Source organism: Rattus norvegicus, chromosome 1 (assembly GCF_036323735.1).
Source record: "Rattus norvegicus strain BN/NHsdMcwi chromosome 1, GRCr8, whole genome shotgun sequence".
Lineage (NCBI taxonomy): Eukaryota > Metazoa > Chordata > Mammalia > Rodentia > Muridae > Rattus > Rattus norvegicus.
In genome coordinates this window covers 28,710,250-28,738,200 of record NC_086019.1, presented here as the reverse complement: position 1 = coordinate 28,738,200, position 27,951 = coordinate 28,710,250, and the positions used below count along the sequence as shown (strand labels likewise).

The 27,951-nt window shown below is 41.8% G+C and overlaps 1 protein-coding gene across 9 annotated transcripts in view; it reads right to left on the bottom strand.

The window, feature by feature from the left end:
• The window catches only part of Ncoa7 (nuclear receptor coactivator 7), a 161,278-nt gene that overhangs the window by 97,691 nt on the left and 35,636 nt on the right, over window positions 1-27,951 (bottom strand). For 4 of the 9 annotated variants that reach the window (XM_063276541.1, XM_039099278.2, XM_039099281.2 and 1 more), the window contains exon 3: window positions 23,051-23,146. The exons of the other annotated variants lie outside the window; for them this stretch is intronic. In XM_063276541.1, coding sequence (XP_063132611.1) covers window positions 23,051-23,146 — 96 coding nt within the window. The remainder of the gene's footprint in view (window positions 1-23,050; window positions 23,147-27,951) is intronic. 9 annotated transcript variants of the gene reach the window in all.

The following is a 27,951-nucleotide window of genomic DNA, read 5'->3' as shown; positions in this document are numbered from 1 at the left end:
CAAGGGACTGAGATTTTTCTTAAGGTCTTGCCTGGTTTTAACAGTTATACTTGACTGAGAAAATTAGGAAATATGCTAAAGCTATTCTGATATATAATTTTTTTTTTAAATCTACAGTAAACCTACTCAGAAGTCTGACACGTCCCTATGTTTGCCTTAAGACAAACATAGGTGTATTTTCTTTCCACTGCAGAAGTTCCAAACTTGGGGAAGTCCAGAACTCAATAGGCTGATCATCTACATATAAAATCTCTTGGAAAAAAAAAAAGGTAAGTCAACAACAATAACAACAAAAAACACTGGCTGCTCTACAATTTGAGGCCAACAGCTCTAGAAAGAAAAACATAAAATGCCAAAATCAACAAACCATGGGAGATGTGTGGTGAGTCCTTTTAATACAAAGCTTCTCCCTGGAACTGACTTCTAGGGAAATAGATTTTAATATAAAAGATGTAGTCAATTATAACATTAGTTCACGAAAAATGTTACATAATAGTATTCTAGTGTTACTTCATCTTGTGAAAATAAATGACAAATACAAAACACTCTCCCAGACCAACTACAAGCAAATACACACACACACACACACACACACACACACACACACACACACACACACACAGGTAAACATGCACAGGTAGGTTTTGGTGGATTCGGGATTACAGTTGGCCACTGAGGACAGGAGAACTTCCATAATTATATAATTTAGTGCTGAACTCTTTCAAAATGAGGTAGGGACCTCTTTTGTAATCACAAGAACCAACAGAAACATAAAAATAGCAGCAGCTATAGAAACATTGTGTCAACTCTTGCCTAGTGGCTTATCCTTCCTTCTGACCTCAACTGTTGCAGGGAATGTGTGGAAAGTGGCCCCACCCTACCCCACTCCTTCCTGATTATCAGAGGCACTCATCTATCTCCCTCAAGAGACTTTGTTCTGTCTCTCAGTTCTCTGCTACACTATGTCACCAGACCTTCTGACCTACAGAAGGTTTACAAAGCCTGACTCTTAACCCCGTCTACGCTCAAGAAAGCAAAGGAAGGAGCCCGGCAATTGTATAAGATCATTTGTGCTCCAATAACCATTTGTTCCTCAGGTGTACATCTTTAGCAAGTTACTAAATCTAGGCCTTGGGTTCATGGTCCTTGACATAAAAATTAACTTTGGTTGGTTTGTGTGATGTTTAAACGGTCCAGGGAAGGTTTGTTATTGAACACACCCTGTGCTTGGTTCACAGGAGCTGGAAAACACAAATTAGTATCTGCGGCTGCTGTTGCTTTTGTTTCACTGGGAGATTAAGGATCCAAGTAAGGGAGAGCCCATAAGAAGCACAGCCTAGACAACACAAAGAAGGCCTAGGCTCAGCACATCACAGGCATGAATGCAGGCTGGCGTTCTTTTTCTCACTCTGTATAAACTCTTAATTTTGTTATGAGTATAGTCACTGGCAGACTACTTGTTATTTCTAAAAGAGCACCACTTTTTACATTGTAGTTCATTTCATGGTTTTATAAATCAGAGGTTTGGTTTCCCTACAAATCCAAAATTGTGATATTTGCTGACTATAATCAAACTTAAGGCGGGGGTAGTTTTTTAAAAAATCACTTGAGCTGGAGACAGTTCAGCAGATAACATGTACTGTTTGTGCAAAAGACCCAAGTCTGACACCCATGTTGGACAGCTCATGATTACCTCAAAGTCCAGCTCCAATGGATCCTATGCCCTCTTTTGGCCTCTGATGACACTGAACTCAGGTTTACACAGACACAAACACACACAGACATACACAGACACACAGACACACTTAAAAATAAAACCAATACAAATATTTATGAAAAGTCTGTCTTGGAATTGTGACCAAATAAAAGCAAATCTTCTGAATGGTCACTGAGAAAATCTATAGGCGTATCCAACTCCAGTAACACAAACTTTAGACACGCATTCTTTTCCTTCACTATGTATAACCAAAATGAGATTCTTCCCACCCAAATCAGAAATTAAAATAGAGTGGATTCAGAAGACCATGAGAGGAAGGATTTCAGGCCCAGAAGGGGATAGGAACTGTGCAGGAAGACCAACAGGGTCAACTAACCTGGACCTTGGGGCTTTCAGAGACTGATACACCAAACAAAGTACATACACGGGCACACCTAGGCCTCCCCACACATATGTACAGATGTGCAGCTTGGTCTTCATGTGGGTTCCAAACAACTGGAGCGGCAGATATCCCAAAAACTGTTGCCTGTATGTGAATGTCGGATATGATCTATTGCCTAGTTTCAGTGGGAGAGGAAGTGCCTAGCCTTGAAGAAACTTGAAGTGTGGGGTGAGGGTGGGGGCCTACCTGCTAGGAAAAAGGGATGGGGACATGGGGGACGGATTGTGGGAGGGCAGTGAGCAAAATGTAAAGTGAGTAAGTAAAAAAATTAAATTAAAGACAAAAACAGAAAGACCGTGAGAGTTAGAAAGAGATCGGTAACTCTGATATTTCTGCATATAAGTACACATATACATAAACTTCCCTTGGCCTCAATGAACAACTGCATTTTAATAAAGACCAACAGGTGCTGAGGCAAGCGGTAAGAACATAATGTCTGTTTCCCAGGAGTTTCGTCTGGTACGAAGACAGAGATGGCCCCGCATATCTTCGGTACCTCTGACAACCAAAGCAAGGTGGCGAGAAACAGCTCCACACTTCTCAGTCAGGAGTCTGGGGTGGGTTCATTTGGAACATTTCTGGGACCTTTTGACCTACCCTCCAGCGCTCGGATTCCAACGCATTGGCTGCAGAGTGGATGCATCCTGGGTAAAACGTTTGCCTTCGATTCAGCATATCGAATGGCCCTCTGAACCATATGGCTCCATTTTCTGAAAATCTAGGTGGTAAGCTTCCTAGAGTGGAAAAGTTCTAGGGCAAGCTCTGGTTAGGAGAGTGGGCATATACAGGTGTTCCTCAGGATACTGTAGGTTATACTTAGATAAACCCATGATAAGCCAAAAAATACACTTAACACCGATAAACTCATGAAAATTGAAAAGAGAATTAAGTTACATCATTTCAAGAGCTATTTCTTTTAGCTATAAACTGAAGTTGGAAGAGAGGGGGATGGAGAGAAAGAGGGACAAAAAGAATATTAATTGAGTCACTAAGCTATAGATAATCAATCAATATGTAAATATACCAATTGCATATTGATTTCATTCTTTATCAACCAAAAATAAGCTGATTAAACACAGCAAAATAAGACAATCATAGCAGAGATGCTAAGAATTACAAGTTGCTCCCTCATCGTTGTTTTACAATGATATTATCCAGGTCTTAATTCCCTATGGCTACTGTAACAAATTAACACAGACCTATGGCTTAAAAGAACACAGTATAGCTGGCAAGACAGCTCAGCAGGGAAAGGTGCTTGTCACCAAACCTGATGGCCAGAGTTCAGTCCCTGGGACCCTCATGGAAGGAAAAAACTGACTCCTGCAAATTAGCCTCTGACCTCCACAAACACACACAGACACACACAGACACACACAGACACAGACACACACACACACACACACACACACACACACACACACCACCATCACCATCACCACCAACAACAATAATAACAAAATTGTAATGAAAAAAACAAAACAAAGCAAAACCCAAAAAGACACTGCTGTGCCAGCTCCAGTGGAGCCTGTCTGACAGGAAACAATCGTGGTCAGCAGGCCAGAGATACGTGTTCCTCAGAACGTGGTCTCCTTGAGACACTTGGCCACTTCCTCCTCCACTTTCTGCCTAGCTGACTGGAATAGACTTTCTGCCTAGCTGTTTCGAATAGGTCGGATCGGGAGTTACATATTTGCTCTTTTGTTTCTTTTTCTACTAACGGGAACCTCCAGACCTGATTTGGTCTTTATGGACCGTGCCTCTTTTGAAAGCACTCGCAAAAATTAAGTACAATCAGAATGAAACTCTAAGAGATGTGATCAATAACTTACAACAGGAAGAATTAACTGTGGAAAATCCAGACCTCCTAGATAGTGAAAGAATTAAGGCACTAGCTATTAGAGGGGAAGTCCCGTCAATTATAAAAAATCCAAACATTTAGGAATTCCTATCAAGTAGTTACATAGAAGAAAACATTATTTAATAAGAGGAAGGTGGTGGACCCCTCCTTTAGGTAGAAACAGCATGAGTAGATACAGGACTACTGCGGAACCATTGCCATACACAGGGACATATGATGAAGAAGGTGACAGATGGGTTAATTCTGATGGAAAGAGAGTATTATATTATTCTTTAAATTTTATAGAACGCTTGGCCAGATCACATCCCTGTTCTTGCCTATTATCAAAAGAAACTATCCTATCTTTAAAAAGACAATTACATGAATTTTGGCTAAGAGGGAGTAAAGACTAAAGACTCCTTACAGTTGGCTGTCCTGTTGTTATCCGAGAGATGATATTTAGAGATTGAGGTAAATGAGGTTTATGACCACCGTCTGGTACCAGTCTGATTCTCAGGAAAATTTATTTCCTGTCTTGCTTTCCACTCTGAACTTCATATAAACTGTTAAACTTTTTCTTGGTTATTGATTGCATGTACCCTGGGGCAAGGGGCCAAAAAATTAGCTCCTGTTCAAGCATTGTATAGAACTGCAAAGCAGATTTCAGTGAAATCACAGCAGATTCAAACCTCCCTGAGTGTGTTGTGTCTGCCTGTCATTGCGCTGAACCTGTGCCTTCCTGAGTAGCAGAGCCCTGCTTCTCCCGCGGGGTCCTCCATATGAGTGGTCCGTGGCATGACACCTTGTCTTACAGTTCTGGAAATCCCAGATTTGACATCAGTGGTACCAGACTGAAACTAAGACGTGGGCAGGAGCACCACCCACAGTCGCTGTGCTCGCCTGGTAGACTGGCATTTCTTCCTTCACCTTCAGAGTCAGCAGCATGACTCTCACTTCTGTGTCTTGCTTCTTCCTGTGTAGTCTGGTGTCCTCTGCCTCCTCATTGGTGTACTTGTAACTGTGCACAGGGCCCATACACCCACCCTTTCTATCCTCAATTTAATACTATCTTCATGGTCTCCTTTGCCATGAAGGGGAACCTTCCTGGTCTAACAGATTAGGCTCTTAATTCAAAATCTTCAATACTCCTTAGATTTGTTTTGGTCTGTTTATTTTTTTAAAAACATAGGCTCACTTTGTGGTCCAGGCTGGCTTTGAACTCACAGCTATATTTTCATCTTCAGCCTCTCGAGAGTTTGAATTGATTACAGGTGTCAACCACTGCCCCTGACTTTCTTAGATTATGAGATTTTGTGACAGTGCGGTGTGGTTTTTGAGGTTACGTTGTCTTCTCAGAGGTGGGGTTGGGGACCCAGGGTCCCCTCCACACTAGGTAAATGCTCCCAAGCAGGTTCCCTCTCTAGCCCTAACTAAGCTTTCAGTCCTAATGGTGAAGAGCATCACATCACTGCCTTAGCAACCAAGCTCAAGTCATGACTACGCATAAGGAATGCACTGCCTAGGTCACAAGACAAAGTTCACTATGGCAATGGCAGGTCAACGTTGGTGTTCTGTCTAAACTCCACTCCCACAGCCCCTGGCAACAGCCAGGTGTGCTCCGCCCCACAGTGTTGTTGTAAAAATATAAAAATAAGAAATGTATTGTGGTCTTTACCCCGCTAGGTCCTGCACCGCGGCGCCCCAAGATATCTGCTAGGTATCTTGGCGGAAACACACCAGTGTCTCTTGCCACCACACACTTTCCTACACTCAAACCGTCACATAAAAGAACACACAACACAATAACCTTTGACACAACTGGTAAGATATAATTCCCCACTTAAACATACAAAGCCCGGTACCATCCATCCCTTAGGAACATTAATAACAACCTGTAAATACACAGAGCAGAATCTTAACGTCACCTGCCATGGCTTCTCACCCTCTCCTCTCTCCTGTCTCCTCTAGTCTCCTCTTCCTTCAAACTTCTCTCCCGCCCATCCTTCCTTCTCCTCCAATGACAGGCCTCCTTCTATCCCGTACCTGCCCCTCACCTGTACTTTATGGATTCAATGGGGAGAAGGTTCTGGTGAAGTCACCTGATTCCTGAGTAAGTGACTAGGCAGCTGTCCTTGGGGGCAGTGGAATTAGCATCAAAATACAGATAACTTCAGGGCAAACCACAACACCACATTGGGTAGGCAGCCAGGTATGCTCCGCCCCACAGTGACACTATATAAGGGGCTACTTGGCTCCTCTTTCTCTTGCTCTTTGCTCTCTTCCCTGCTCTTCCCCTCTGTCCCTTCTCTCCCCATTCCGCTACCCCTTCCCTCCATGTACTCATGGCTAGTCTCTACTTCTCCCCTCTTCTATTCTTCTTCTCTCATTAAACCTCTCCACGTGGAACCATGTTGGCTTGGTATGTTCTGTCCGGACACGAGCCGAGATTTAAACCCCAACAGCCAATAACAACTTCCACAAGATAAAGCACAAGGTTTGTGAAGGGCGACTCCTCTGACATCCCAGGCTAGGGCAAGAATATCACAGACGTGTGCTTCTGTTTGCAGTACGTCTAGAACTGCCTTTTGGAAGTTGGGATACTGGAAGAAAGTTTTAACATCACAGTTTCTAGGGATTATATCTTACCTTCATATATCATTTCCATCTGATCAATGGTAGTTATTCAGTGTTTGGATTATAGCAAAGCCGAGGAAGACTTTCTCTTTGACTTCTCTGCTCTGTGATAGTTTTGTATGAATATAATACATTCTGATTCCGCTCACATCTAATTCACCACCCTTCCTTCCCACCTTGCCAAACCCTCCTCATCAACTCCCTTTCCCACATTAAAAGCTCTTTGTTTTGTTCTGTGACTCACTGTATGTGACCATGGATTTGGAACTACCCCTTGGAGCCCGGTGAGTTCATCAGTGGTTAGCAACAGAAGACAAGGACTACCCTTCCCCCTGACCCTGTCAGCAGACAATAGCTCAGGAGGTTCTAGAAATAGCTCCCAACCCCCACCCCGAGAGCCCTTCCTAGATCCAAGGTTGACTGTTGACGGGGCGGGTCTTATACAGTCCAGTTCCAGTTAAGATATCCATGGCTACTGTTAGATCATTACTCTGATCTAACACAAGGGTCAAAGACAGCCTTCTGCAACTTTTCTCTCAAACTCTCTTCTAGCTTGCACATTCTCCCCACTCCCTGTTACGTTCCTTAGTGTGCACAGGAATCTTATTTTGGTTACAGTATCATGGGATAGATCTTTTTTTTTTAATTTAAAATGACTGTCATGCTCTGACTATATTTAATGAGTTTATATGGAAAGCAACACTGGAATATAGTTTAATGATACACACAATTTACTTGCAATAAAATTCTTTTAGGAGAAGAACTCTTTTCTTGTGTACATTTCTGTGAAAAACGAATAATTAACACACAACCCCCTTGAAAAACCTCAAGCAGAAACACAATGATGTGATGGGTTTTGTTGCCAGCTTTTAGCTCAGTGGTTCTCAACCTATGAGTTACAACCCCTTTGAGGGGGAACAAATGACCCTTTCACAGGGATCACCTAAAACCATCAGAAAATGCATTAACAGAAAAAAAATTACTATTCACAACAGTAGCAAGATTACAGTTATGAAGTAGCAACAAATAATTTAATGGTTGGGGCCAGCACGACATGAAGAACTGTATTAAAGGTTCACAGCATTAGGAATGTTGAGAGCCACTGCACCAAGAGATAATGTCACACACACTAGGAAGCTTGGAAACCACTGCTACAACTTCTCTTCCTGCTAGCTGCTTGGATTGCATAAACATGGATGAGAATAGAATCTAGAAAGTTAGAATTCTGAAAACAAAGAGTACCGCACGGATCCTCCTCTGTAAGCCTAGTAAGAACCATGTTGCTTGCGATCAACAGAAAGAACTCGCTTACAGAAAAGAACTATAAGTGGCAAAAAGTTAAGATTTTCTGTAGCTAAAATTTTCCCTCTCCCCTTGATTTAAAGAGTATGCCCTATTAATTTTATATTACCTTTAAATAATTTCAGGGATATACATATACTTATTTTTTCATGGTAAGCTACATGTACACACACATTAAGGTCAAGGGTGTGCTGCACGGCCAAGTGCACACATGTACGCCTTAACTTCCACCCTGTCTGACACAGTCTCTTGTGAGCAGTTGCATGGCTAGCCCACTGGTCCATTGGCTCCAGGCAGTCTCCTTTCTCATCCTTTCATCTTCTACAGAGTCGCACCAGGATGACAGAACAGAGTCTTCCCTAGCCAAGAATTTACATAAGTCTGGGGATCCCAACTTCAATGTCATAAACCACAAGTGACCTCATAACTTACCAACGTATATTCTTAAAAAAGAATCATCTAACATTAAGTTTAAAGTTTTTAGAGCAGATGGGCTCAATTTCTATCCAAGATGCCCATTCAACATCTTAGATTTTTTTTTTTTAATTAAATTGAGACGCCTATTAGTCACTTCCTTGGGAGGTTCTATTGATCACAAATTGGAGTAAAGAATCCTCTAAAGCCTGCAATTCTTTCTCTCCTCTCTCTTTCTCTCTCTCTCTCTCTCTCTCTCTCTCTCTCTCTCTTCCTTTCTTTCCTCTTAATATTCACTAGAACTCTGGGATAAGGATAACTCATTGTATATAAGAATGAATACAAAAGAGACTTTTAAAGGAAAATCGGGCCCTTGCTTTCCTATTTCTAAGGGGCCTCTCTCCAGGATCAATGCCATCCAATTGGATTCTGGTTTAGTTCAGGCTATCTATCGTCCTCCCCTACGTATCCAACCACAAAGGACACCTGTGGGATGACAGGAATAAATATGTAATCTTTTCTCGGTTCTGAGTAAATCTGTAACCTTTATCTCAGTCCTGAGATCCTAAACACTTGGAATGATCTGAGTACAAGGTATCTTTTTTTTGTTGTTGTTGTTGTTGTTGTTGTTCTAGGAATGACTCAGTGCCAGGGAGGGGAGAGATATCCAGAGAGACTCAAGAGGAGGACATCACAAGACCAAAGTAACCAGAGTGTTGGGAGTTTCCATTCCTGCCCTTTCACAGTTGATCTTAGGAGAGAAAGAAGAAACTGGAAAGGGAATTTGATCACTGATGACCAAAGATCTAAGCTATCAGATCTACAAAGAAACCTCCATTAAGTGTCCCTAAAAATCCAGAGTTTTGGGGTGCTGAGCACATTAAGGCTGGAAGGATAGTGTACCTGAAGTAGCTTAGTGCCCCCTAAATTTCCAGGTCTTTGCCAACTCATCTCTTTCCTTGTGCTGTTCTGGACTTGATCCTGTGTAACAAATGTGAGTGTAAATGTGAGTGAGTTTTCTTGAGTCAACACAAATCCTCCCAGGGAAACAGTCTGGGGAGAGGATCATGGAAGGTCCCCAAAATTCTAGCCAAGTTCATACAGATGCCTAGTTACCACGAGACCTGGCACCTCTGACTGGACTGTGAAAAGAGGACATCCTTGTAGGGATGAACACTTAACATTGGAGGCACCTGATGGAACTGGGGACTGGTCAGGGACTGATATCAAAATGAATTGAATTAGTGACATCCAGAAAATACCAGAGAATCAGAAAATACGCATACTCTTAATTTTTGCCAGACAACCAAATTCACAGACTGCAGGAGAGATAGACGAGTTAATATGCTCTATCTTTATCAACAGTGTTGCTTAAGATCCAAATGAATGAACATTCAATATGTGGATATTTCACAGGAGAGCTGGACTTCAGTCTCCCTTTAAAGATCCAGGAGATAGAACAAGGGACTGACAGTACCAGCCACAAAACAGGGTGGAGTCTGGAAGCAGCAGCCCTGCTTTCCATTGGTTTTTATTTCCTTCCTTTCCAGTGTTCCACAGCCAAGGCTGAAGATGACTGTATCCTCCACCCACCTGTCACAATGGACTCTACGGTACGGTTGGTCTTCTCTGGTATTGGTCACCTCAGACCACCAGAAGGCCTCACAGCATACAGCACTTTCACCAAGCTTTCACTAAGTTGTACCTCACGCTTCCCATTTTCCCCTAGGTTATTGCAATAAATTGCTTCTGTGGGCGGTGCAAAAGACACCACAACTTTTCAGTGTCCCCGTGTACAGTCCTTGGCAACTTCACAGAAGAACACAGCAAATGCTTTGCAAAGAACTTATTTATGTGCCACTCGTGAACACAAAGAAACATGAAAAGGATCCTTGTCCACACTGACAATACACTTTCAGACCAGTCTTAGTTAGGTTTCACTGCTGTGAATAAACACCAAGAGTAAGGCAACTCTTGTAAAGGACAGGTTGAGAGAGGTTCAGTCCATTACCATCTTAGGAGAGCATGTCAGCATCCAGAGTTTTACATCTTCATCAAAAGAAAGCCAGAAGCAAGCTGTTTTCAGGCAGCTAGGAGGAGGTTCTCAAAGCCCACACCCACAGTGACACACTTCCTCTAGCAAGGCCACACCCACTCCAAAAAGGCCACACCCACTCCAACAAGGCCACACCTCCTAACCGTGCCACTTCCTGGACCAAGCATATTCAAACCGCCACAGTGCACAACTAGTGTTCCTTCTTTCATACTAATTTATACATCCTTTGATCTGTACCTTCAGTTTAACTATAGAATAGATAAATTTATACAAACAACAAAGAGAAGACATCAAGCCTCAGCTGTTTTCCTTAGTTCTGTGACTTAACTATGGGGTTGCTTTTTTCCCTTTCCTTGTTCTGACCTTATGAAGACAGGCATGAAGAAGCAGACAGAAATGGAAGTGCCACAGGCAAGAAGAAGAAATAAAAGAGGACCTGAAGCAGGTGTTGATGGCTCACACCTTTAATCCCAGCACTCAGGAGGCAGAGGCAAGTACATTTCTGAGTGGAGACCAGCTTGATCTACAAAGCAAGTTCCAGGACAGATAAGGCTGCACTGTTGGGGGTAGGGGAGAGAACAATTGGAAAAAAAAAAAAAAAGAAAGGTGCCAAAGGGAAAAGGGAAAGAAAGTGGCAAAGATATGAGGAGATATAGTTAGTGAATTTGGAGAGAGCTTTTGCATAGGTTCCAAGGTGAAGTGAAAGGTTAGGGAGGCAACCAAGAGTGAAGCATGAAGTAAAGACAGGAGAAGAGAGGGCCCACAGGAATTTTATTAAATGTAGGTATACACCTCTAATCCCAGTAGTACAGAGATAAGCTAGAACATCAGGAATTAACGTCATTACAGCCACACAGTGAGTTTAAGGTGACTCTGGGCTACGTGAGATCCCATGTCAAAAAATAAAAATTTTAAAATATACCCAATGCATTTCAAACATATATATGAATTATTTCAATTATTTCCCAATCATCTTTAGTCCTTTGAACGTGATACTGCGGAGACCAGGCTGAAACAAGACCAATTACATATTATGTGAGCTACACATATTACATTTTTCTCAGGTGATTTAAAAGCGGAACACAGGTGCTGGAGAAATGACTTAGCAGCACTACTCTGTAGGAGGACACAAGTTCCCAGTGCCCAGGTCAGGCCACCTCTTTTTCCAGCTCCAGGAGGATCCATGACCTCTGTCCTCCACAAGCAAAGGCACCTGTTCTCTCTCTCCTCTCCTCTCCTCTCCTCTCCTCTCCTCTCCTCTCCTGTCCTCTCCTATTCTCTCTCTCTCTCTCTCTCTCTCTCTCTCTCTCTCTCTCTCTCTCACACACACACACACACACACACACACACACACAGACACGCATGCACACACACACTTAAAAATAGAAATAGATATTTAAAAGTGGAACATAAACAAGTGAACAAAATAAAAATATAAAAGTAAGATGAATAAATGCCAGCATTGGAAAGATAGCATAAGCTAATTACAAAGTCTCCAACTGCACTAGTTCCCTCCTCCTCAAGCAACCGAAGAGGTGTGCTCCCAGGAGGCTACCACACTGTGCCGTAGTTGGAACAAGTCGCCTGTCCTGTGTAGCACACTACAGTCTAGCGCTGAACTCATGTGATCTTCCTGCTTCACCTTCCAAGTTTCCGAGACTACCGATTAAATTCCACAAATCAGAATCTCACCAGCCACGGGTATTAAAAAGGACCAATGGTTCAAATGGCGTTGTGCCATACAATCCAATGAGTGAAACTAAGCTCTACCTAACTGGGTTTGAGAGAAGGATGCGGGGATGCTTTGGGTTTTGTTTGAATCAGGACAGTGTCTTACTATGAACTCTTTGTCTCTTTGTTTATAGTTCACTTGCTGCGCTGCACACAAAGATGACGCCAGCCTTATCACCTGACCAAGCTGAATAGTCACTGTCCAAGCACTGTTTCTAAGAATCTAAGAACATCTTTACCAAGAGACCCTTTTTTTTTTGATTTTGGAAATTAAGCCCATACCTCATCTGTCAGACAAGTGCTGCACCACTGAGCTACCCTACCCACTCTTCCAGCTGCTGTTTAGCTGGTTTTCTGTTTGATTGTTTTGGTTGGTTAGTTTTTTTTTTTTTTTTTTGATAAGCTATAGACAAATGACAAGGCAATTACTCATAGATTTACTCATATAAATCTCCTCTAATACATGTGCCGGAACTCTAACATTTACAAGGCCTGGGCCATGGTCCTCCAGATTTCCTGTGGATTTTATGCTCCTGGATATAGCATGATGAAACTCAGCTTGGGTTGAAACTTTAAAATTCTCTGGATGAAAAGCTGGAGTGGTTAACACTTCTTCATCGGTTAGGAGAAAACAAACACATCTTCAACTACTTCCGAGACTCTTCCAGGAGTATATCAATTATGATTCAAATAAAAGCAAAACTGAGGAAAATGTCATTGCTATGGGCCAAAGACTCTCCACCCATCCTTACACAGACTCCCAGCTCATCCTCCTAAAGAGCCCCATGGAAAGAGGAGCTCAATTAACCTACATATTCATTATAATTTCATGAAGGCACAGGAAAAAAGTAAAATTCATCATTACCCATAATTATCATTATCATTACTATTAAACAAACAGGATTCCCTATCAATACATTAGTGTATTATCTATATCAATATTAATTCAGATAGTCTTTTAGGGGCAATTCCTCATTAAATTATGAGTTAGGTCCTCCAAATTCTAAGTAAAACTCTAATATTTAAAATTATAAATGAGTTATAAATAATTTACAGTGATACAATAATTACTAAACTATCTCTTCCATTTCCTTTCCCGGGAAGTTTTTTTTTTTTAAATCATAGAATCTCAACTAGGAAACTCAATAGAAATTATTTCAAGAAATATGTATTCAACAATGGAGTTAACAAGTTTATGTTCAGCCTCCAAAACATAACAGTGGGATTTCAGATAGGGCTCGGTGAGACACACATGATCAACATGTGTAAAATTCTGGGTTTGATCTGTAGTACTACTAAAAAAAAAATTCTTAAAACACCCCCCATATCTCATCAAAACTTGGTCTATATCATCCTGCTTTTTAAAAACTTTAAATACAGTTCATAATTCAGGGCTTTGCACACTACAGAAAGCTGTAGTAGACTTTTCCTGCCTAATACTCTATTTCTTTGTTATTTTGTCACATCTCAAATACCAACAAATATACCTTTCACTTAGTGGTAGATTTGGGTGGAGCTCTACCCCATGTCCAGAAATGAAACAACATTTCTCATAACTGAGCCTAGCTAGTTTGCCTGGTTTCGGGGTTGCAAGGCTTGCTCCAAGAAAGCTCTTGGAGCTTATCCAATCACATGACACCTTGGACCTAAGTGACCAGCAGGGAAACACTCCAGCAGCAACTGTTGTTGCACAATGGAGGATTCTGAGTCAGCAGCACATAAAGGGCAGAAAAGTCCAAAGAATGGGAGGGCTTCCTTCCATACAGGCATAAGGAGTCACGTGATCCTGAAGCACTGATCCCAGATTATCTACAAACAAAACTAGTCTTGGACTTTAACTTTCTAAGAGTCAGCAAATCCCCAAAGGCACTTTGGTCTCTTTTCTGTTACTTTTTAGTGAAATTTGCATAAGAGGGAAGGGTATTTTCCTATGGGAATCACTCCCAAATGTAGGCTGATGAGTTAGCTGTGCTTCCCCAGTAAAGGGGAAGCTGGTGGGTTTTATCCTATAACAAAATGGGTACTTGAGTGTCTTGGGAGAAGATCATGAAACCGATGACTGCCAGTGACTGGGTAGGGGATTAGCTTCTGGAGTGAGTTGCCAACCTCCTAGCAGCCTTTGGTTAGGTCTTGCAGGAAAGGAGAAGTTGGGGCTGACCTCAGTCTGTGAGACAAAAGCAGAACTCTCCTAGGAGCAAACATTTGCGGCTTCCAACCGCTCAGAGTCCAGGGACCCTGTTAAAGAGCAACGTCTGTGACTCAGTAACCACCTCCAGCAACAAGTTAGCTTAGGTAAATGGTAACATATCTCCCAGCTCTGGAAAGCTACCAAATGAACAGCTAAGTAAATCTAAATCATATACCACAGGTCTATTATTTAGAAAACAAGTATCTTTAGTTGTTTATTATAAAATCTTAGATTTTTTTCTTTCAATCTGAATATCAAAGTCATACATGCTGGTCAAGAGCCCTGGACTACGTACAGTTCATATTTCCTAATAACACAAAGATAATAGACTATATTATGATCGTGCATATTTAATAAGCATCATCTACCTTTTCAGTCATTTTGTGTTCTCCACCTATGATATGACACATGCAGATAGGTGATTCTTAAGAGTGCTCTGGTGAAAAACCAAGTACCTGGGCTTACTTTTCTAAGAAAGCCACCGACGCTCTTTTACTGCCCTTCCTCTGTGAATTAAAGTGAAGTGCAACTTAATTTTAAAGGCATGCCATTTCTCAGTATCGGTTTTATTCATGGTGATTTTTGACTAATAGTTTAAAACAGTAGTTGTCAACCTTCCTAAGGCTGAGACCCTTTGATACAGTTTCCTTATGTTGTGGTGATTCCCCAACCATAAAATTATTTTGTTACTACTTCACAACTGTACTTTTGCTACTGTTGTAAATGTAATGTAAATATGTGTGTTAGGAGACACACTTAAAGGGGCTACGACCCACAGGTTGAGAACCGCTGGCTTAAACCTTGCCAGTTTAGCATGGTAGTTTTTAGGAAAGTCCTTTTTTTCTCCCAGAGGAAAGTGTTACAGTGCCTACAAACAAGGAGGGAGAGCAGGCAGAGAATGGCTTAAGCTAGGAGTTTCAGTCATTTGTCCGCAGAGGCTGAGGCAGCAGTGCTGAGTTCAGAGGGGAGAGCTCAGCACATCTTGAAGCAGCATGGGCTAAACAAGCAGGACCCTTTGAGGAACATGTGTTCACTTGGGATGTTACATAGAAAATGCAGATAACCGGTGTTGGGGTGGGCCAAAGTCCTAAGTCCACGGGGAACCTTCCGTCTCCACCTCTACTGAAATTCTGAAATCAAAGACCTGCCTGAATACTTCGTACTTCTGAGAGTCTAGCTGTCTGCTGAGAGTCTAGCTGTCTGCTCACTGAGTATCAAACTCAACATCTCACACATGCTGGTCCAGTGTCCTGCCACTTGACAGCTATAATTTTTCTTAACTTATCGTTTTATCTTTGATGAAGCTAAACAAACAATACAAACCAGGACTTCAAAGCCACAAACCATGAAATTTTTAGAACCCAAAACTTCAACAGATTAGAGCAAAAAGTATACATTGAGAAGTTCAACCTCTTTTACCGTAATGCCTCGGGGTTGGAAAGTAATGTATGTAAGATTAAAGCAAACACATGGAGCAGCAATTCTCCAAAGGGAAAACTTGGCACACTTCTCTCCAATTCGTTGTGAATTTTACGTGGTCCATCAGTCAAAGCTCATGGGAAACTGATCTTTAAGCATCTAGAAATGCCACACTTTCATAAGCTCTAGCTGAAGGCTCTTTACTGATCGACAGACAGCAAACAGACTGGTTAGAAGCAATGATTGTGGCCAATTAGACTCTGCCCAACTCAGTAGGAAATTTTCATGTAGAACAAGAAACTGCTGCCTGGGTGTTATTACCTGAAAAGTGACAAACAGGTCCTAGAATTGTTTCGTGAATCTTTAATAGAGTTTTTTTGGGGGGTGTTGTCTTCGATGAGTAATATATTTGAGGAAATTGAAAGCAACCAAAATTTTATCAAGGAGGGATGGTTTAGTACATAGGAAGTGACAACGTGTAGGCCTTTTGAAGAATTACCAGAACAATTACTCCAGAGGGACTTGTTGAGCGCACAGTGAAGAGACTGACGGAAGAGAACGGAAGGGATCCCCAGGACTTTTACATTGTCAGGATGAGTATTGAAGATCTGGGTTTTCAATGATGTTTTCATCTTACCTTCCTAATATATATTGACTAAATTAAATGGAATATACAGAATTATTGAATAGACAATGTGAAAGGACTATCCCGCACGTGTCTCAGAGAAAACAAAGCATCTATCAGTGTTGGTCTCATGTGCAGAACCTGCCTACCCTAAGTGTTCACCTTCACATGGTCTGTTCTTTGCCTGCTACCTTCCTCTTCCCTTCATGGAAAACAGTTACTTACATTTGAACACACACACAATGCCTGCCACTCACTTCTTTAGACAATGTCTTGCTGGCTTGGAACCATGCTGATCTGGAACTCACGGAGCTCTGCTTGTCTCTGCCTCCCCACTAGTGGGATAAAGGATGTGAGTTACCAGACTTGGCTAGCCAACACTTTATTGAAGTCCTTTTTACTGCCCTCTGGCATTTGGTAATCAACCACCTTGTTTCCAATATGCACCCCTTTGCATCTACACTGTAAGCAGTATTTTTATATTAGGCCATGCATTCTTTTCTAGAAAACGCTTTGGATATTTCTTACATCAAGGTATAGATGAACGCTATTTCACAGCTAGAGAATGCAAGGGAAATGGTTCATGGGGGATATAACATTCTTCAAAAACAAGTTCTGTCAACTCTACCACAGAGGAAGGCATGCCGAGAAGCAAATGCAACCTGATGAAGTCGGGTTTCAGCGGGCAAAAAAGATGCATAGCTGAGCACGAAGGGAAGCAAAAATCAGGCAACAGAATGAGGGAAAATTACATCTCTGAACAATGCATGGGAGTAACCCAGGAGGGTCAGGGATGCTGGGGGGACGATGAGACAAGGACCAGTAGCACAGCCTGTGGCACACTGGATAAGGCAGCTTGTGAAAGAGGTTAAGTCGGTGTAATTTTGTAGCTCTAGTCCATTTTGTGGCTGCATCAAATAAATGTGTTAACAACCGAAAAGGACAACACTTCAATGGCTCAGAGCATACTGAAACACAAGACGAAAGACCTAATCCCATAAGAAGTGATCCTCGGAGAAGCAAAACCATTACCAGTTGGCTCTGAAGCATCACGAAGAGCTCTGAGCTGTAGAGCTCTCTGATCACTTCTGAAGAGTCCCAAAAATTTTTAGAGAAAAATATTACGAACCTCATCTGGTTGTCAAAACACACAACCCCCACCAGATTGCGAGGAGGCGCATACTGAGCAGCCTGAAACCAATTCCCACAAAAATAAAGCAACAGGGATTAGACAACAGGTTTGTTACCTTTTAAGGATGAATCCTGGCTACTAAAAGTGAGCCACCGTGCATACTAAAATAGGGGCACACTACCATAGGTATGATTTTGACAGTGCTGCCACGTTGGATGTACTGAGATAGATCCACATAAAAGCAGGCCAAGGTCATAAAAATGTCTTATTTAACTAACATCTAAAAGTCTTCCTACAGTAAGAATTTCTCAAATAAGGAACTAGGGACTTGGGGAGTTCCCTGGTACACTTCAAAGCCAGGAAAGGTCACGTGCAGGCTAGAAAAGGCTTATTGTGGTGTCACGGAAACTCCAGTCATCACAAAGTAGACCAGACAAGGTTGTTCGACTGAAGACTCTGTGATTCTGAAGTTAGGCATGGTTCTTGTCTTAGAAAATAAAGCAGGCAGCTGACAAGAGCCTAACACTTAGAAAAATGCCATTTCTTCTTACTTCTCAGCCCCCACAGAGCATCATCTACTAACCCTATCACCAGGTACTGTTCTTCCTATAAAGATAACCCACGGAGAAACACCATGCTCAGGAAAGGCCCTAGAGATACTCAGAGCTCTGAACTGGGGGACAGAAATAGGCTGCTGCTATCAGAACTGAGCAGACATGGTATTTCACTGTGTGTTGCTCACATGAACATGCAGACACAGGTTTGCTGCTGGAAGGCTGCTCTCAGTTCTAAGAAGAGAACACTGCAACAGGCCCATGGTGTTCTCAAGAGGCATCTCATTGCTACACCAGCACTGGCACAGTACCATAAAGGGCGGTCTCCACTTGGAGTAGACATGAACGACTGGTACTCATCTATAACAGATTCCACTAAAACACTTATATATCAAAACCAGTTTATAAAATTGCCAATTTATTTTTAATATTCCTATCAGCAAGGAAAAAATGTTAATACCACAAGGGGCTCCTAGCATTAACTATACATCCACTTCTTTAAATGACATATAAAACTTGTATTTAGGGGCTGGAGAGATGGCTCATCAGTTAAGAGCACTGACTGCTTTTCTAGAAGCCCTGAGTTCAATTCCCAGCAATCACATGGTGGCTCACAACTATTTGTAATGGGATCCGATGCCCTTGCTGATGTGTCTGAAGACAGCGATAGTATACTCACATACATAAAATAAACAAATCTTTAAAAAAAAAACCTTGTATTTAGTAAACTGAAGCATGGAAGAATTTTTAAACTATTATTAGACAGATCATATGAGGCATATTATAATAACTTATTGATAGTTATACAAGTTTCTGGAAACTAACAGTTTAATTTTTAGAATTAAAATTGAGTTTAGAACTGTAAACTTAGCTACTAAAATGAATTTCTCATAAGATACTACGATTGAAGTTTTCTCCTATGGAAAAGGATTCTCTACTTCGGTAATGTATTTGGAGGATACTATGAAGGTGGAGGTTAGGAGTCAAAGCTTCAATACTGAACAAAGCCATATTGCTTGCTAGCTAGCCTTGTGACTGTGGCAGTTACTATGCAACCAAACGTGGTTCACTGCCTGTGAAGATGAAAAAGGGAGCTGCCCTGAGGCCCTAGAGTGGACATATTTTAAAAGCACCCAGCACCATGAACAAGAGAACCCACATACCATGAAGCTATACAACACATTACAGGCCCAAGATGGCCAGGCTTTAACTGATCTGGTGTAGCACATGCCCTGCTTGATGAATTTCTATACTCCTGCCATTACAGAGAGGTCGATCTTCTGATCTTCCTGAGGGATGTCTCTGACAGATGGTCCCTATTGGCCAACAAGCCTAATCTCATAGTTCCTCCTCAATGCTAAAAACATTCTTCTCAGAGCTCTACAATCTCCCTCATGGCATGGCAGGGATTTCTGGCTTCCTTTCAGCCAAGGCTCCAAATGAATTGCCTAGAATCTTGGACTCCACTAACATACAACAGGCTTCTCCCACCTGTACACAGGAGCTGCTTTTTTTCAGTCATTCATTCGTGACCTCCAAGAGGTCATGTGTGTTTGTGTGTGTGTGCATGTGTGTGTGTGTGTATGTGTTTGTGGTCATGTATGTGTGTACATGGTTATGTGTATATGTGTCTGTGTCACTGAGTGTGTATGTATGTGGTCATGTGTGTGTGTATGGGGTCATATGTGTATATGTCTAGATCTATGTGCATGTATATAGTCATGTGTATGTATATGCATGTATGTATGTAGTTATGTATGTGCATGTGTATGTGTGTGTATCGGGGTCGTGTGTGTGTGTGTGTGTGTATAGGGTCATGTGTGTATGTCTGGGTCTATGTGTATGTATATAATCATGAGTGTGTATATGCATGTATGTATCTAGTTATGTATGTGCATGTATATGTATGGTCATGTGTGTATATCTGGGGTCGTGTGTGTGTGTGTGTGTGTGTGTGTGTGTGTGTGTGTGTCAGCACTGGGATTACAAGTGCTTGCCACCATGCTTGGCTTTTCTTAAATGAGTTCTGGGACTTGAACTCAGGTCCTAACACTTGCAGGTGAACACTGACGGTGGAGCGATCTCTATAGTTTCCAAATGGCCAGTCCTAGTGGGTGCTTTTCAGTCTTCACCATGTGCACATGGTCAGGCTGCGGGATGGCAACTCAGGTTCAGTCTTCATCTTCTCTTACTCTCTGCTGCTTTCCAAACTGCTGAGCCTTCCTTCCTCTTTGACACATTCTGCTTATGTGGTCCCATGACTCTCCTTTGGGGTCCTTCTGCTTCCCTCTCTGTACTAGACCACAAAGTGCCGAAGTTCCTTGGTTCCTTACTCCCAAGTTCTACTCTATGTTGACTTTGTGCTCTCTGCCTATATGATCACAGCCCTTCCCATGGCTGGGGCCAAGGACTCTTAAGGCTCCATGTCAGCCCAAACCCCTTCTGTTTTCTCTCTAGGCTCCCCTATCCAACTGTGAATTTGGGGGTCCCATTGGATATCTCACAAATATCAAATTGCCTCACAAGCATCCCGAGCCTAGCACATGCCTACTTATATCATTAGATTCCTCTCAAAAACTGCTATTTTTATAGTTCCCTCTTAATGGTTATTCCATACATCTAGCTATTCTGTCTAATTTAATATGGCCTTGAAGCCTCGTGTGACTGTCCTTACAAATCTCTTCTCTCTTGAACACTTCTCCTTTAAAGCATTCTGCTCAAGATGCCTCAAAGTCTTGGAAATACAGGAGGAAGGTTTTTGTCACTTTGTGGCCTTTTCAGCCAAGCATTTCCTCCCTTTCTCTGTCTATAGCTCGCCTTCTAAATCTAAAGATTACCTGGAGTGTTCCCATTCATAATCAAATTATTAAACAACTCTAATGACACATATCATCCCTGGTATAAAGAATATCACATGACATTTAAGTGTCGTTTCTATACAGAGTTCTTCCTTGAACATCCCTCCTATGTAGAGTGCCTGCTGCCCTCTAAGTACCTTTGATAAGAGCCCATTATTTTCCCCACAGCAAACACAATTTGAATGGTTAGTGCCTTTGTGTTTTGCTCAGTCTAATGTCTCTATGGAAAGTTCACTCCAGAAAGGAGCAGGTTTGCTTTGCTCTCCACTGTGCCCTCTGGGCACAACAGGTACATTCAAGTCGTGGAGCTCTTTCACCCGGTAACACAGAGGATGCCATACTTCAAATGCAAACACAACCACTGTAGGATGCTAACAAGCACATTGTCTGAGTCAAAGAACTGGAAGGAGGCTTACATAACCACGTTGCATCAGATAACATAAATACCAAATGATTCTTCTGTGCATTAAAATAAACAGGACGAAGAAGGTAAGATTGTATGTGTTAGGTTCATAACACAATTGATCACTTCCCAATTTTAATGATCTGTTAAAGATATTGTAAGCAGGAGCTAGAGGGCTCTGTGGTAAGAGCATATTATTTTCCCCAGCATTCATATGGCACTCCCAACCATCTGTAACTCCAGCTCCAGGGAATCTGATGCCCTATTTTGACCTCTACACACACAATGCATAGACATATAGGCAGGCAAAATACCCATACATAAACTAAAATAAAGATCTTTTAAAAAATATATATAAATAAATGTGTATATTTCATATATGATCTTAATATTTTAAAATATATTCTTATAAAAATTGTGTTTGCATATATTATAATATATCTGCATATGCTTATAATGAATTTGAATACACTGATGTATCTGTACTTTTTTTTTTTTTTTTTTTTTTTTTTTTTTGGAAACAGGCCTTCTCTGTGTAGCCCAGGCTATCCTGGAACTCACACTGTATACCACAGTGGCCTCCAATTCACAGAGATCTGCCTGCCTCTGCCTCCTGGGTACTGGGTTAAAGGCCTATGCCAGGGCTGGAGAGATGGCTCAGCGGTTAAGAGCACCCGACTGCTCTTCCAGAGGTTATGAGTTCAGGTCCCAGCAACCACATGGTGGCTCACAACCATCTGTAGGGAGATCCGATGCCCTCTTCTGGTGTATCTGAAGACAGCTACAGTGTACTTATATATAATAAATAAATAAATCTTAAAAAAAAAAAAAGGCCTATGCCACCACCCAGATCTTATCTCATTTTTACACCTCAAATATACTCATTTTTAAATCTTTTTTCAGGTTCATTGTTTATACACATGAGTCTTTTGCTTGCATGTATGAATGTGTACCATGTGCAAGTCTCATGTGAGAAGAGAGTACCAAATGGTCTGAAACTGGAATTGCATTTGATTGTGAGCTGTTAAGTGGGCACTGAGAACGGAGTCTTCTGCAAGAGCAGTGAGAACAGCAAATGCTCTTAACCTCTGAGCCATTCCCTGCAGCCCCATTACACCTACACTTCTATCACGGAAAAATATCCAAATTATTTATACCTTTTGTGGTTTTAAAAAAGATAAATTCTCATCCAGGGGTGATGGTGGTACATCTTTAATCCTAGCACTTGGGAGGCATAGGCAGGTAAGTCCAGGGCCAGCCTGGTGTACAGAGTGAGTTCCAGGTCAGCCAAAGCTAGGTAGAGAGATCCTGTCTCAAAGCAAACAAACAAAAACAAACTTAAATTCTCTGGTTATCTATTTTACAAAGTTAAGGAAATGTTTTGCCCTTAAAAGGAGGAAAGAAAGAAGGAAGGAAGGAAGGAAGGAAGACAGACAGACAGACAGACAGACAGACAGAAAATGGAGCCACTGATCGTTTTCACCAGGGACCCAGTAGCATCTGTTCAATGACTTTCTGGGAACAATAACTCCATCAGCAGTCTGCTTTCTTCAGCTGATGAAATTACCCTGAAACCTCAGAGTGCATCTGCCTCGTGTCACGCGCTATGTAACATCGAAAACAACCCCCCCCCCCTGTAGCTGTACACTGTAAAGTTCTGTGCAGTGGTCACGGTCAGCGCACAGTCTCACACGTGTAGAAAACAAGGGGAATGAGAGCCGATGTAAATCACCCCCACCTGCTCCTGGACGGGAAGGACTTCGCATGTTCCAAAGGGGATCTATTTTGGTTCGATTCCGTTGCAGCTGTATTCTGTATGATTAAATATTTATATCTGCAAGAGTCAGAGTAATGATTCATCGACAAAATGTTTTTCTTTAGTTTAGAAAATATTTAAAACATAAATAAATGGCCTTTCGGTAACTCATTAATTCAAATGGCTACAATTTGGCCGTCTACCCTACCAAGTGTTCTAATAAACAAAACTCATAGAAATATTCGAAAATTTTATTTATATAATCCACACGCATCTAAGGGCTTTGCATATCTAAAAGACCTAGGCCACCATTCTCTATACCTAAACACTTCCTGTCTCTTCCTATAGTCACTGGGCCACGTTCCCCATTCTCCCTAACTCCATGGCATCTATGACGTTTTTTCAAATAACATCAGTTGCATATGCAAGTAACAGAATTTATTGAGCAAAGACCCTTTCCTTCTCCTCTACCCGCTCCTGCCTCAGCAGCCACTAGATGCCATCTTGGTTCAGAACAAACATAAAAGTTCCTCATTCAACTCACACACCCCCATCCCCCAAAACACTGTATGAGTGCTCCCTGCGGCTGGCGTCTTACGTTTTGGCTTGATGTAGAATCAGGTTTGCAAACCATGGACCAAGCTGTACCTTATCAGGTCTCCTTAAACCTGGCCTGCTTCCCACTCCGGCTTAGTTTTGCTTTAGGCGTGAGATGGGAAAAGTGGAAACAGGTACACAATGCTGCTGTGGGCCCGACAAGGACGTACCACCGAAGACAGGGCAAAGACCGGAGAGCACCGTGCTAAACGAATCCTGTCAATCTCATGTGTGGCTCCTCACCTTAATATATCCATAAAATTGTGTATGAACAAAGGACAAAAATGGAAAAGTGAAACTGCGGGGGGAGGGGCAACAAACAGGAGGGGAAGGGCAAAGACAAAAAGGGCAGCTGGAGAGGAATGTAAGCAAAGTGTACTATATATTGACATGAAGATGTCTGACAAAACATTACATAATAAAAAAATAAAATAAAGATAAGTGCCCCCCCCCAAAGTGAGCCATCTAGTTCATGTAATCTCTATATTGAACTATAAACAAAGGAAAAGAGAAGTGTATAAAAATGCCCAGAGCTCAAGAGTGTCAGCGCTAGGGGCTGGAGAGATGGCTCAGCGGTTAAGAGCACTGGCTGCTCTTCCAGAGGTCCTGAGTTCAAATCCCAGCAACCACATGGTGGTTCACAACCATCTGTCATGGATCCGATGCCCTCTTCTGGTGTGTCTGAAGACAGCTACAGTGTATTATATATAATTAAAAAAAAATCTTGGGCTGGAGAGATGGCTCAGTGGTTAAGAACACCCGACTGTTCTTCCAGAGGTTATGAGTTCAATTCCCAGCAACCACATGGTAGCTCACAACCATCTGTAAAGAGATCCGATGCCCTCTTCTGGTGTATCTGAAGACAGCTACAGTGTACTTATATATAATAAATAAAATAAATCTTTAAAAAAAAAATCTTTAAAAAAAAAAAAGAGTGTCGGCACTTTCACGTCAGATAAAGCTGAATACAGAGACAAAATAAGCAACAAGCAAATTGCTGTCGAACCATATAAAGACAAGGTGAGAAAACTTTGTTGTTGTGTCTTCTGTACCTTCAAAACCATAGCAAGTCTAGTTTGTTCCAAAGTTCTTTAAGACAACCTTTATATGAATAATCACAATATACAAATCTAGTACATGAATACATTTGACTTATCATTTAACTGGTGATTCTTACTTATCCTTGTACATAGATCTCAAAAGGTTCTATAAAACGCAAATCAACATGGCTTCATGATGAATTCAGCATACTGATCAAGTGTGGTAGAGAGCTCAGATAAAAGGGCTGAGACTTGCATCCACAATCAGTTATGTGACCCTGAGCTAGTGACACAGTACGTGTAAGGTATAACACCTTTGTAACAGGATGGTAACAGGAACTACTTCGTGGGGTTATGATGAGGCTACCCAGAATGCAAATCGGTCTCTGTCAGATACTAAAGGATCTACCAACTATTATTCACAGTGAACAATTCACAACTGATGAGTAGGATACACGGGGCTAGACTTTTTTAAGGAACCACGAAATTAGAAAAGAATGAACGGTAAATAGTACTTTACAAATAAGACAGAGAAAAGAGCAGTGTTACTGGATATACTCCAGGACTGACTGTGTCAAGGGTCCCAAGATAGCTTTAGACTGGTCCTTGAGGCCCTTAATACCCTCAGTAAGAAGAAGAATGAAACTGGAAAAGCCTCAAGAGGTGATGCCCCAACTCAGGATGGTTTTCCAGAGTGATGTAACGAGATATACTGAGAGCATGCTGAAGTACACGGTATACTAAAGTTTTAAAAAGGGAGCAAAGTATAAGAAACAGAGAAATCAGGGGAAAAGATCAAAATGGTGGGGATAGGAGGGAGCCAAGGGATACTAAATCACAACTAGGACACAAGTGGGACTTCTCTGGACCCTCATTACCAAGACACTTGCAAGTCACAGTCAGCCTTTAAGGTATGAGGATGGCAGGAGGACAATTGCTCATTGGAATTTTCAGATGCAAGTTTCTAGGAGAAAAGAAGGAAACCTCCTAAAGTTGAATATGGTAGTAGACATCTGCAATTTCAGCACTCACAAAGCTGAGGCAGGAGGATGGTAAGTTTGAGGCCAGTATGGACTGTATGGAGGGAGTCTGAAGAAAAGAAACAGAGGGGGAATGGGATCTCTGCTAAAATCATCAATGGTTGAGCTTCAAGTGGGAGCTTGATGCTGCCCAGCTGAAGCACAAGGCTCCAGTCGCCAACCCAGTTTTATTTTTATGGAAGCTCATTGTGCTGGCAACAGTGGAAGGTGGCAGATGCGTATGTCTCTTCTATGATATTTGATGCTTGGAACAAAAGTATTCTAGACTGTGCCCCTAAAACTGTCACTTCTCATGGGTGAATGAAGTCTAGGTGCTGAGCAACGTGATTCCTGCAGAGGGAGTTGAGGGAGTTCCTGGTTGATGGATGGGCTCTTCTGGTCCTGTACTCTCAGCAGCCGTATTACACAGCCTGATGACTTTCAAGAGGTCCCTCCTAGTGAGACTACTGCATCAAGCACTTAGTTTTATGTATAAATTCCTGGAGGAGTAGCACAAACATAGCAATGAGACAAAGTGATCTCAGGGCCATCGACAAAACAATTCACACAAAGATTAAATCTTAATCTTTAAGATTTAAAATAAACAAATGCATCACGAAAACATATGCGATGTATAAATACACACACTCACATGCATGAACACAGGCATATAATCTAGGTATCAAGGTTCAGGAATATCTTACCACCCTCATCTTCCCTGACAATCTGTGTTATTTCATGTTGGTGGTCATCGAAAACTATGACTAAAATATGTTTCTTGACAAATTTCAAGAATTATACAGACTCCTTAAATTTACAGGTGCCTTGCTATGTTGCCCAGACTGGCCCTGAACTCACACTCCTCCCACTTCTCAGGCTTATGTTGGATTACAAGCAAATGCCTTCAGACAAAGTTCAATAAGCACTCATTTTTATCGTATTGTTCTAAACATCATGTATTTTAAAGTTCTTTAGAAAAATTTAAAAATGTGTATGTTTTTGCTCCATGTATGTATTTCACGATGTATGCACCAAGTACCTGCTGAGTTCCAAAGGGGTTGAACCACCTGAAACTGTGGTTATGAGCCACCATGTAGGTGCTGCAAACTGAACCCAATCCTTGGCAAGAGCCACTTCGACAGCCCAAGCCCATAATTTTTAGCTCACTCAACCTCATCAAGAACATAGTACTATTACACCCATCACAGAGACATTAAAACAAAAGCAACAGCAGCAACAAAACCCATGCCTGACACCCACAGCTACTAAGTAGCCCCACAGACTGGAACTCCTAGGAGCTCCAAAGCACAGGGGCCTGAGCTTCAGGACAACAGTTAGGGTAGAAGGTTGCCAGCTTAATTTACCGACCTTCTGGGAAGGGGAGCATCCAGATTCCCCTGGGATTTCGGGCTAACCCCACATGGTGTTAACCTTTAGCTAACCTCAGATGGAGCCATGCTGCTGCAGCGTGGGAACATATTCTGTGAAGATGCAAATGTTAATACCCATTAGAAAAATAATTTCAAAGACACTCAGCGGTATACAGCACCCTCATTCCCAGCCTCGTTCCCAAAGAGCCTTAAAAACATTAAAGCATGATACACAATAAAAATGTGTCTCTGTGTCTGTATACTTTAAATATGTATAAGAAAAATGTCAAAGCCATTTGTTATAACACTTTATAACGAAGTCTACTAATTCTACCTCATCCAGATTAACCTGTTAACCTGGTTAAAAAAATGAGAAATAATCGGGTCTCGTCAGATGACTCAGCATGTGAAGGCACCTACCATCAAGCATGATGACAAGCACAGTGACACGTATCAAAGATGACACAAGCAAATAAAAATAAAGCAACAAATACAAATGCTTAACGTCATTAAGAATCAGGAAGATGACATTTTAAAGACACAGCGAGGTGTCGTGCGATCACACTTTGAATGAGTGGGGAGGATGGAGGACAGAAAATTCACACACACCGTTGGTAGGACTGACAAGTAGGGCCACCGCTACGGAAACCAGGACAGAGGCCTCTCAAAAGCCTAGGTCCACCAAATAAAGTGGCATAACACTCCTATAATCCTAGCATTTGGGAATCTAAGACAGATGGATTGGAAGTTCAAGGCGGTTCTCAAGTATCCACGAACTTCAAGGCAGCCTGGGCTCCGAGAGAACCAGTCAAGTAGATAATAGAGAAGAGTTTGAACATAAAGAAATAAATACAATA